The sequence below is a fragment of the Polypterus senegalus genome, chromosome 12, assembly GCF_016835505.1.
Source record: "Polypterus senegalus isolate Bchr_013 chromosome 12, ASM1683550v1, whole genome shotgun sequence".
NCBI classification, from domain to species: Eukaryota; Metazoa; Chordata; class Cladistia; order Polypteriformes; family Polypteridae; genus Polypterus; species Polypterus senegalus.
The window spans coordinates 61914728-61927310 of record NC_053165.1 but is presented as its reverse complement, the minus strand read 5'-3'; the positions used below and the strand labels follow the sequence as shown (position 1 = coordinate 61927310).

Genomic DNA, 12583 nt, shown 5'->3' with positions numbered 1-12583 from the left:
TCTCTGTCACGGGCCTGCGTGTGTGTGCGTGCATGTCTGTCCCCCATGCGGGCCTGCCTGTGTGTGTGAGTGTGTCTCTCGCGCGGGCCTGCGTGCGTGACTGTCTCTCGCGCACGCGTGTGTGCGTGTGTACCTGTCTGTTTGTCTCTCTCGCAGGCCTGTCTGCATGCGTGTGTGTGCGTGCGTGCATGTCTGTCTCTTGGGCGGGCCTGCGTGTCTGTCTGTCTGTCTCTCGCATGCACGCACCTGTGTGTGTCTCTCTCTCAGGAAGAGACTGAACACATGCCGTGTGGCTCCAGGCATGCGCACTTCACCAGAAGACACACACACACGGACACCTGGACGCACACAGGGGTTTTATTAAAGAGGATTAGCACATACATGAATGTAGCATTGAAAGGTCTGCTTTTACATTCAGTGTCATTTGCACCTGTGTCTGCACTTCTCATTATTTGTCAGTAAGGTGGTAAACCCCACAGGAAAAAAATGAATAAAAAATATCTTGTAAAAAAAGTTCACATTTAAAGATATGCAAATCTTTGTATTTTGTTTATCTTTAAATATACCAGCACATATTTCTGAAGGCAAAATAAGAGAACAGACTAATCAAACAAATAGATCATTCAAAGGTTTAGACTGAACCATTTATTTGTGAAACTGGATGGAATGAAACCTACAGTCACAGTGGCACCCCAGGTCTGAACTTGGGCACCCCTGATTTACTGTACAACAGAGAACATGTTCAGTAGGAGTAATAAATCACAGATTAACGCCTGCATTATTTTTCCTGTTTGAACTGTGGAAACACACACCCTATCCTGTTTCCAGATCTTCCGGTACTCAGTTATTAAAAATTTGAACCTGTTTTTATATTTCCTTGCTTATGGCCTTTCTATCCTATTCCTTTTTAATGTTGTACAAATGCTGAAGGAGTTATCAACAGGCTATTCTGGTGAAATTAGCAAGAATCTGAATTTGATATCGATTTGGTGTGCTGACTGTAAAGATCAATGTACAGCTGGCCTCACAATTAAGCATGCCATTTTACAACAAATGGTTAACATTTTTAAGCACTGTTAGCAACAAGTGCAATCACAAGGTTTTTGACAAAACAAGCAGTAGTGCGCTAGGAAAGTGAAAAACCCAAGAGTACAAGTAAAATGTATAATGCATGGTAAGCCACAGGCCCAACATCTCCTTTATCACCATGTCTGCCAATGTGTTACCGCTTGAACTCTGAGTTGTGTTTTACAAAGTGGATCACACTAATCAGATATAAGATGTACTGTAAAATGCCATGTTCAGACATCACTACAGCTTTCATGTGCACCATTAACATTTGGCTTAATATATGTCCCTTTGGTCATATGGCACAGCTGACATATACTTGTTTACACAGTAATGCTCATATTGAGCTCTTCCTGGAATATTTATTCTCCATCCTTCCATTTTATAAACAATTTAATTCAGTTTGGTGTTTGAGAGAGCCATAGGCTATCACCACAGCACTGGGTGCAAGGGATTATGGGGCAGACTCATAAACACTCTCAAACTGAACCAAAATGATGCATATTTTATGATGTGATAAGAAAACCAGAATATCTGGAAAATAACCCAGACATAATGATAATGTCTAAACTCCACATAGACATTAGGTTATCAAGCTAGGGTTCAAATCTAGTTTTCAGGAGCTTAGCCAGCAGCACCCCAAAACTTTGGAGAGAAATTTGAAAGAAAAAAAAAATCTTTAAGGGTGCGGCAACACACTATGTCAGTGCATGCTCCTAACCAAGAGAAATGAACTCAGTGTTGTGGCCTATGGACCATGCCTGTTTTGCCCAAAACACAGTTCTTCTAGGTTATTAGGAATTTTGCTTATAAAAAACAAAAAATAACACTTTCAAACCTGCCTAATTCTATTTTAGGATCAAGGAGGTTGGAACCTATCCAAGCAGCACTAGACACACACTACTGCACAGAAAGCAGGGTACTAACCCATAATAGTGACCATTTATGCAGACCCAACAGGAACCAAATTTAAGTCACTAATTCATCTAACCCACATGTGTTTGAGGATATGTGCAAAAAATACATATAAATATGATGCGAACGTCCAAACCCCAAAGAGACAACATCTGGGCACAGGAGTCACACCCAAGATGCTGGAGGTGGTAGTGCTATCCATTGTGCCACCATGTCACCATCTTTGGAGTGTATTATCAAAATAAATTTCACACCTCTCACATTACAAGTGACTGAATACAATACAGCACAGTAAATAAGATGTTCAATGTAAAAATAATTGCATCATTCTTATGTTATGACCCTACCATGCCAATGACAATGCCTGATCTATTTTTCTACAGAAAGCTCCAGCTTCACTGGGCCACATGTTTTGGACTTGTACCAAACTAACATCATTCTGGACAAAAATAATTAAATGCCTATCAGACAGCCTTGGTCTCACAATCACTCCTAAACCATTAATAGCTGTGTTTGGTGGACTCCCAAATGGATTTCCAGTGGAGAAGGACAAACAAACTGTAATTGCCTTTACTTCACTATTAGCATATAGGCTTATCTTGCTCAACTGGAAGAACCTAGCCCACCTCTTTTAAGTCAGTGTGTAACTGATGTTATATACTATTTGATACTGGAAAAAAATCAAATTGTCACATAGAGGATCTGTTCAAAACTTTTTTAAAACCTGGCGGGATCTAATCAATAACATTTTAGGATAAACAATTATATTGGGGAGAAGGACTTCTTTCCCTCTTTACTAATCTTAAAAGTTTTATTCCGGCTGTTGGCGTTCCCCTCTTTCTCATGGGCAGCGGTTGAATTGAATCAGTTTTAAGTTTGACTTGATTGTATGGAATGTTACATGCTTTTAATAAATTTAATAAAAGATAAAATATATATATATAAATATATTTTCTATAGAAAAATATTTTATTTTCATGAAAGGGTTGCTCTGAACTGAAGAATATCTTGACAGCAAGTTGGGATTGGAAACCTCCTATGTGTGTAAAAGTACTATACAAATAATCTGTATTAGAATATAATCAGAATGTAGTTCTTTTTACTGGCTAGTATAAAATATAGTTCATTATATGAGCTGTGTTCTAACCATCTTGGTCATTGGTGTGGGTATTCTTGATTACATTTAATTTCATCCATCCAATACAAACATTGATACACAGGGTGGTCTAGATCTAAGTATGCAGATTTGTGACTTTGATTTATGCGGGGATGATTCCAGTTCGGCGCAAAGACAGTTCTTCATGTCGTCAGTTCACACATTTCTCAATGCTCCGGGATTTTTCAGGTGATTTTCTATGTAATAAACTTAATAAGTTATAGCGTAATGAAAACTGCATAATTACATTTGGACCACCCTATATATATATATATATATATATATATATATATATATATATATATATATATATATATATATATATATATATATATATATAGTATATATGTCTATTATAATAAAAAAATTCTGGGATGAGACGTGACTTTTTCAGAGAGATACTTTCGTGTCCCGTGAGACGAGACTTTGTGCCAAGAGATTTAACCACGCCTGGGGCCGGAAATAAAAGACAAATAGTAGATGACAAATTAGAAAGTCATAAAGAATTGAAAAACGTTGGTGCGATACACATGTAGAGCAGGTTTGAGATAATGAAAGTACTAAAATTCAAATATCTCAAAAAATGATACTAAAGATTGCATTATCAAAAACAAATGGAAATTATTACTATGTGAAATAATGGAACAGTGAAAAGAGATTGAATATATTTTTTGGATTTAAACTTTAAGTTGGGGGCTTGTAGATCGTCTAAATCATGTTGCCATCAGGGAAAAGTAGTGTTTCTTCCCAATGAATAGGTGTATCCGTGAGAATGAAAAGATGTGTTGTTTGGTGAAAGTGAAATCCACATACGCAAGCGGCAAAGACGAAAAGTGTTGCAGGCCGGGGATGGGTTGGCGAATGAAGTGAGCAGGGGGCAAAGCCCCTAGTAGGTGCAGTATACATAAATACAAGCACCACAATTTTGCAACACTGCCTCATCAACAATTTAGTGTCTGCAGCTACTATGTGGATTTTCCATATTCCTCATATGTCTGTGTGGGTTTCCTCCCACATCGTGAAAGAAATGGTGATTACTTTGACTAACAACTCTAAATGGCCTTCTGTGTTTGTATGGGTATGCAACACTGCACCCTTCGATGGGCTGATGCCCTGTCTAGGGCTGTTTCCTACCATGTGTCTGGTGCTGCCATGATTGGTGCACCTGTGTTTCTTTATACATGTATATGCACTCACTGAGGAATTTGTTAGGAGCACTATATAAATACTGGGTATGGTCTCCTTTTGCTCTCAAAACTACCTCAATTCTTAATGGCATGGATTCTTCAAGATGTTAGAAACATTTCTTTCAGATTTTGGTCTATATTGTCATCATGCTGTTTCTGTATATTGGTCAGCTATGGAAATGTGGTGATAAACTCCTGTTCTACCACATCCAAAAGGTATTTTATTGGACTCAAATCCAGTGACTGGGTAGGCCACTGAGAACACTGAACTCATTGTTGTATTCATGAAATCATTTTGAGATGACTTTTATTTTGTGACGTGGTGCATTATCATGCTGTTAATAGCCCTTAGAAGATGGGTACATTGGGGCCATCAGTACAGATTGATTGGTATTAACCAGCCCAAAGCGTGGTTATGGTTACACCACCACCACCAGCCTTGACTGTTAACACAATGTAGGTTTGGGGCATGGATTCATACTGCTGTCATCAAAATTCTGACCTTACGGTCTGTTTGCCTTGGCAGAAATCAAGATTCATCAGACAAAGATATTTTTTCCGGTCTTCAGCTGTCCAGTTTTGGTGGGCCCCTTCATCTTTTTGTTCTTGGTTGAAAGGAGTAGAACCTGACATGATCTTCTGGTATTTTAGCTAATTTGCCTCAAGGTTTGACGTGCTGTGCATTCTGAGATGTTTTTCTGCTCATCACATTTGGTTGTTACAATAACCCTTCTGTCAGCTTGAAACAGATTGGCCATTCTCCTGACCTCCTTCATCAACATGGCATTTCCATCCATAGAGCTGCAGTTCACGGGATTTTTTTTTTTTTCCCCACCATTCTGAGTGAATTTCAGAGACTATTATGCATGAAAATTTCAAGAGATCAGCAGTTACATAAATACAGCAGCCCATCTGGCATCAACAATCATATCTCTAATGAAAACACGGAGATTACATTTTTCCCCATTCTGGCGTTTAAAGTGAAAATTAACTGACGCCTCTTACCAGTATCTACAGTACATGATTTTATGACTTGCACTGCAGCTATATGATTGGTTGATTAGATAACGGATACCCAAGTGTACCAGTGCTCCTAATAATTTGCTCAGTGAATATAATGTATATATAAACATTGCTATGTGAATAAAAAGGACGTCCAGTCGGAAATGTACGCAATATGCTAGCACCGAGTTTAATAAAGTGTCGCTACAGGGAAGTATGTTCTCATACCAGCTGACAAATCAAACTTCGCACTTGACCTCGTTGTTACTTCGCCACTATTAAACGCTCCGCCCCGTCTGTGAATCGACACTGCCCCTTACTGATGAAAACAATAACATTTCCGCCCTGCTCGTTCCCTAGAATAGAGTTCCCCTAAGCGCCATAGCAAAACGTTCCCATGCAAAAAAAGAAAGCCTATTTTTCCTACTTGCTTAAGCCTGAGATTAGATTTAAAACTGACTTCTACTAGACAAGCTTATTTCCAGAAATCAACAACATACCGATTGCGCCGGAACAGCAAATTTATTCCAACATTGTTTTTTTTACCTTTTCCACTGCCGGAAGACTTTAAGGGAAACGCCGAGGCCAAATGGCTGCCTTTTCTATGCGGGGCTGTTTTTCCCCTCTCTTTTAATTCCATATTTCCAGGACGGATAATCTCTTTGTGTTCCTCGATGAGCGCACCAGTAAGAGTTTACATTTATTTTTTGACTTCGTTGGAATTTTGGGGGCAGGCACAGCATGGGTATCACCGCCTTTTCCCTTCGCTCCTTTATGTTGTTTTGTTTATGGATTTTCTTACTTAATTATTGTCAGATTTAACACTGTCCCTATAGTAGAACTGTGTTGAAGACCGTGATCAGGTGTTGTGTAATACTTACCATAGCGAGAGCACTCCTCTGTCAAATCACGCTTTCAGGGGTATCAATGCTTCCCTTGTCATCGGCGACTGCTTATTTGTTGTGTGATTCCGCAGATGCTTTTTAATATGTTTCCAGTTTAGTAAGGCTGTTCATGCGACCGCTGCATGTAGCTTTACGTTGTACATTTTTCATGACATCTGAGCACACTGCATTCACGTCAGTATGAGGTGTCATCGGAACACTCTAGGGTGCAGGATTTCTAACCCTACACTTGGAGCACGACTTGATTTGTACCTTGCTGTGTGCAGAGCGTACTCTACATATCCTGTACTAGGTACAGCTTAAGGTGTAATGCCTTATTTAATTTAGAGGCTTAGAAGCCGGATTGTACAACTCGTGAAGGATTTCAAAAGGCGCAGTAAGAGTCACCTTCAAGTTCATATACAGCTGGACGTTATACCTATAGCCCAGGGATCAGCACCCTCTGTTACAGATGAAGCGTCATCTTCCGGCACAGGTGTTGCTTGACAGGCATTGGCTGTCATCACAATTGTAGGCGAAGGTTGTCGCTCCTTACTATATGTGCAATTTGAGGAGGGAAGCAGTCTATCACACGTAGCTTGAGAAAATGCCCCTTCCATCACAGCTAGAGCTTGTGGAACATTATTGTTAACCAAGAATGTACAATACTTCCGAGAGCATGAGTTCTGTTGTGAAAGGTTAAGGAATGTTATTCTTTATTTCTTGTTCTTAAGTTGCTGCTGGCTCTTTAGCAGGTTTCTCAATGTAGAAGGCTAGGATCTGTATTTATTTAGAAATACAGAAAATTGTGTAGACGCACAAGTCTGTGGTGCATTGACTGAGTCTGTCCATATTGTCCCCATGTACTGTAGCTCGCACATCATTTCCCAGGCTGACGTTTGGAAACAATCATTCAGAACCATTTCAGCATCATACAAAAATGCTACAGTACCTGTACGTGCCGTGACCATGACAGTTCATCTATCATATTTGAGAGCAATCACACATTGCCTATTAAAATGGATGGCAGATCAGCCATGAATCCTTTTAATCCTCTTCATCTTTTGACAAACAACTCCTGCAGTAGGTGAAACATTACTCCAGATTGCAGGAATATTTAATACAACCTACTAAGTTTCCCACTGTCGCTTACATTTTCTGGTGTTGCAGATGAAAGGTAACATCCAGATCCACTGCATTCTGCCTGTAAATTCTCCCCCTGAGTTCACATTTTGTCCTAAAGGCATTTGATACAAGCGGACACTTAGGTTTGCGATGACCACAATAGATCATCTGTAAACTTAAAATCCAGTTATATGATTTCTGTTGACAGCTTTCAGTGACCAGATGAAGTCTACTCCTAAAATCAATCAAAACTAGTAACTTGTAAAATAAGTTCAAACACACATAGAACAATACAGAGAGAACACAGAGTTTCTGTAAAGGCTACAGCCTGCATAGAGCACAAAAGTATAATAAACTTGTGGTTCATCCAGGCATTCCGCTGCTCTTCTCAACTGTATTTTGTTTACCTGCATGCTGTCAGTGACTCCATATAAAATAAAATCTGATTGACCAATATGATGCAGTTTCTCCATATTAATTAAAATTTAATTTACTGATATGATGCCAGCAAACATTAAAGGTTTTGGTTGAATAACAAAGGTGTGACCTTGTGTCTGTCATTAATAAAGGGCCACCCATTTTGAAGTTCTTTTGCAAAGTCAAGCAATAAAACAATAGAGATGGTGCATACCACTGCAAGTCATCAAGAAGAAAAGAAATTGGTAAAATGTTAACACCAGCCAAAATCTCAAAAACTGGCACAATTATTTAAACACTATATTTAATGATGTTCTTCTTTAAAATATGCAGTTGTGCAAATTTAGCTTATTTTTGCACAGTGTTCATGGAAACATCATTCAGATGAACTTAGTCACCGTACTTTATTTGATGAATAAATCTTAAACCATTTGTTATTGTGACATGAAGTCAACAAGCTATACCACAGCTACATATTTTTTGTTATTTTTCAGAGATGACACACTGATAAACCAGTCCCGGACTGGAAACCAGCACAGTTGGACCTGTCCATCAATAGCTCAGAATGGCCAGCTTCCTACTCTGAACCAAGGATACATGTGCCATGTCCAAGGTGAGTATGTTAACGAAAGAGAATTTATCTGCTTTCTGCTACATCTTTTATACATTTAAGAACTGTTGCTCTTTTCACCTTTGTTACATGAATCTCACTGACTAGAGTCCCTTCAGAAATATAATGTTCAGCAGAGCACAACGTAGCCTTCTATGTTTGTCATGAAAATGACTGTTTTAAGATTTCCCAGACAACCACTCCTGCACTCACTGCAGATTATTTTACATGAAATGATTTATACAAGTATATCTGGTTTACATATTACAAACTGTATCTGATCGATGTCCAGAAAATCATAAGCATCTTCTGAAGAGATGGTTCAGATGACTGTTATATCTTCAACATCATACTCTCTTGGTTTTTAATTTAGAAAGAAGAATGCTGTTGTTCTGTTTTTGCATTTAAAAAGCTTGTTCATTTGGATCTTTTATCTACAAGATCATCCAGTGCTTATAGCTGCATTAAGCTGAAGGAGTTTATCTCTCGCTTTCTCTCTGACACACCACACACACACACACACACACACACACCCTCACCAGTATTCAAATTGAATTCACTGATGTACAAGTTCTACCTGGGTTTAAAATGTCTTCTTTTAACTTGTAACCTTGCTCAAGTCTTATTGCCTTGTGTAGCACTCTGAGTAATGTAATGGTCACGACCCCATTTTCACTTTAAATGTTAGCTTCAGTAGTCTTTGTTTTTGCAGAGGAGCATGTTTCAGTTGGCTTTATTAAAGCTGGCTTTTATTTTTGCTAACAGGACCGACTTCCATAATTTGCTAAGCATTCCTTAAACTGTTTAATTTCCTTTTAGATGTTTAGTGTGACTCAGACTTCCAAGTCCCAGTTCCTGGACAAGGCCAGGCAGGCTCGTGAAGAAAGAAAGGGCCACAAGGAGCGGGAAAGAGCTGCCATAATGATCCAGGCCCTTGTCCGACGGTACCTCTGTCGTTGTAAGCTTCACAAGGAAATAAGGTGTGGCTGCCAGTGCCCCTTTATAACATGATATTAGCATTGAACTGTCTTGCTTGCAGTTGTTTTAACTTCTACATCTGCTTATTTAGGAAAGAAGTGGATGAATTCTTTGAGGTATGCAATGCAGACCCTTCCAAAAGGACTCCGCTTTCTATTTTTGAAATTGCGAGAAAGATATTATTTGTGTTCAAGAGAGCAGAAGACCTGACGGTAAGTTCCCAAACATACTTGCTTTAGGGAATGTTATAGATTTTGCTATTGCACTGCTTGTCAGTACTCTGATTTCAAGTGATATGCTTGTAGCCACTTTCAGATTCTCATTGAATTTTGAACTATGGAGATTTTTATTCTATGATTGTTTATACATAGCACATATGTATAAGTGCTACATTATCAAAATAGAGCTTTCAAAGAGTGTTAGCAGATTCATTTTCTATAGTAACCCACAGAGATATTGGTTAAGATGTGTGACCCATGCTGCTCATAATTACTATTAGCAAGCTACATTTTCATTTGTTTTCCTTTATTCCTACAGAGATTTGATAACCTTTGTCGTTGCATCCTTGCTAGTATGGAAGCTGAGAATGAGATCAAGGTGTGTGTGAATATCTTTAATAATCTTTGGTTGCAGAGATTCATTCATCAAGCAGTGTATATGGGTTCTGACATTTTATTGTAAAGATAAAGAATGTGACGAAATAAAATATATTCAGCGCCTTGACATAAATATTCAGTATAATAAGTTTTTTTTTTTTTTTTGCTTTTACCTAGATGTGCTATGTTACCCTAGCTTATTCAAAAGATTTCTCCCTCTTGTGGATAAAGCAAGTGAAGGACATACTTTGGATCTGCTGTGAGTTACTCAAAAAACTGAAGGTAAGGGGATTTTATTGTAAATGCAAAGCAGTCTTTCCATTTTAGTTTTGTTTCTTCTTCCATTTCAAGAGAAGTCTCACAGCAGTTTTACAGTTTTATAAACCTTTCTTTACATTAATAGGCAAATTCCATTAATATCAATAAGGTTTTTTCTTGTGGGTACCAGCAATATGTTCAGTAATATTGGCACTTTGTGTTTGCTTACTTGCTTATTAACAAGACTTCCTTCTGTTCTTGTTTCAGCCTGATATTCTACAGGACAGTAAGCTCGTCACTTTGTATCTTACAGTGTTGATTAGTTTCACTGATGCCACCAACTGGAAAACTGTACAACTGAAAGGTGAGAAAGCACAGCCAGTTTTAAATGATCAGAATGGTATTAAATTCGTAAATTTTAATGTTTAAGCGATCTTCAGCACTGCCATATGGATGGAGTCATGTACAAGTGGCGTTTTCAGTATCGGATTGGTTACGTGTACAGTTTAAAATAAACTTTTTACTTGCACGTCTGACCAAGATTTTTTTTTCCCTCGAACATTAGAAGGACTTCGGCCAGCAATGAATCGAATTTGTGAAAATGTAATGGGCTACCTGATTCAAAAAGGATTTTATTCTACCATGCAGGTATGTTATATTAGCTTACCTTAGTATACAAAGATATCTTTACTAATATATATCATCCTTGAAATATTTTTACTTTTTTTTAATGTAGGTTTTGCTGACAAATGGTCTGGCAGGATCCAGACCATCCCTGTCTAAAGCTGCTTTATATGCTACCTTCACTTTGGTGTTGCGGTGAGTCAGATAAGTCCATGGGTTCCTTGGTACTTTATGCCTATATGAATGGGTTGGAGTTATTACACAATTTCACTTTATTGAGTATACAGTTTAGATGTGGTGAAATTCTGAAAAAGTACTAAATAAAATAATCAGTTTGTTAAAATCTCACTTTTACCCAAAGTATAAGTCTATCAGGAAACTCTTTTACCTCCTTGTTCTTAACAAACAACACAAATCATATGTTACAACTAAGGAATCATGAACACAGCAGAACATGGCTTAGCTAGTTAAAAGCAAAGCTAAGACTGAATGGTAGGAGACGTGAAAAAACAAATGGATTGTCAGTGAAATTTCTATAGCTTTTTTGGAATTTTTAATTTTCTTTTAGCCTGTAAAAATGAAATATATGAAATGTGTTAAATATCACCTGGGGTTGGCAGCCATCAGAGGTTAGTAACAAGAATATAATGGTGGTTGTTTTGTTAGAGATCACCCCAAGCATCACATTAACTTCAACCGTGTGTGTTTGCATCCCAGTTTACAGTTTAATACCCAATTGAATGTATTTTACTGTTAAGTCCTTTCTTGTAATTTTGACTCTAAAACTAAAGAGTCAGCATGTTTATAATGCAGATTTTGCAACATACTGTATATTTTGCTCTTTTTTGCAGTCCTGTAATTGCCGCTCACTTCTCTGACAACCAACTGAGGTATTTCCTGATAAGTTTTATGTCGGTCCCTGCTGTCATTCACCATCTATACACACTAGCACCAGAGGTAATGCAATAAGATCTTGGGGTTGTTCAGTGTGAATCACTGGTTTTCCTCATTTAGAGTTGCCTTCCAGTGATGTTTTTTGACTCAAATGGACAATCTGAGTATGAGTATTAGTAGTAGTATAAAACGGGAAAAGCATTGTATTTTGCAAACAGCAAAATAATTTGTGACATTTATCTATAGTTGTACTGCTAATGATAAGCAACAGTCTCAGTTTAACAATATATTGATGTATATATAATACTACTGACTTTTCTAAGTTTGCATGCCAGCAAATATCAGATCCCATTTCTCAACAGTCTTAAATTGCTGTATGATATTTTGGCTCAAGCCATATCAATAAATCCAACTAGTTTTGGCTGCTCACTTTACGTTACCTCTAAAAAGGAAAGGCTGGGCTTAACAAGCCCAAGCTTAAATGTCATTTATTTGGGGACTTAATCTGGTTTGCAGATGTCATCTTGTTTATCATGTCCCTGCTTCCAATACAGTATCAACCAGTTCAGAAAGTTATCTTCTTCAGGTCTGTCATAAGTTTGTTCTCAGAGCTGTCCTGTCACAAAAGTTGAAGGGTATTATCTGTAAGTCCAAAATTGCAGATACACTGTGAGTCTAGGTGTGAGGAGAAGAACTAGCACCTGTAGTGGTACTGTCACATGTACAGAACATAGTGAAATTGTTACCTGCATATCCAACTAACATGGAATGGAAATGCTATTGGCCAACAGAGAGAACTACACTTTTTAATGTATTGGTGGCTTAAGCATACAAATTTTCACTTGAATTACACTTTTAAACAATTGACC

The 12583-nt window shown here is 37.9% G+C and overlaps 2 protein-coding genes across 3 annotated transcripts in view; one reads left to right on the top strand and one right to left on the bottom strand.

Moving 5' to 3' along the window:
* Positions 1 to 6381, bottom strand: part of kctd10 (potassium channel tetramerization domain containing 10) — a 28783-nt gene extending 22402 nt beyond the window's left edge. The window contains exon 1 of the mRNA XM_039771818.1: positions 6210 to 6381. Coding sequence (XP_039627752.1) covers positions 6210 to 6212 — 3 coding nt within the window. The 5' untranslated portion in view covers positions 6213 to 6381. The remainder of the gene's footprint in view (positions 1 to 6209) is intronic.
* ube3b (ubiquitin protein ligase E3B) overlaps positions 5680 to 12583 on the top strand; it is a 39731-nt gene continuing 32827 nt past the window's right edge. For both annotated transcript variants that reach the window (XM_039771808.1, XM_039771806.1), the window contains exons 1-10: positions 5680 to 6014; positions 8249 to 8367; positions 9184 to 9344; positions 9434 to 9554; positions 9880 to 9939; positions 10116 to 10220; positions 10464 to 10560; positions 10762 to 10844; positions 10933 to 11015; positions 11672 to 11777. In XM_039771808.1, the coding sequence (XP_039627742.1) occupies positions 8359 to 8367; positions 9184 to 9344; positions 9434 to 9554; positions 9880 to 9939; positions 10116 to 10220; positions 10464 to 10560; positions 10762 to 10844; positions 10933 to 11015; positions 11672 to 11777 (825 nt within the window). In that variant the 5' untranslated portion in view covers positions 5680 to 6014; positions 8249 to 8358. The remainder of the gene's footprint in view (positions 6015 to 8248; positions 8368 to 9183; positions 9345 to 9433; positions 9555 to 9879; positions 9940 to 10115; positions 10221 to 10463; positions 10561 to 10761; positions 10845 to 10932; positions 11016 to 11671; positions 11778 to 12583) is intronic.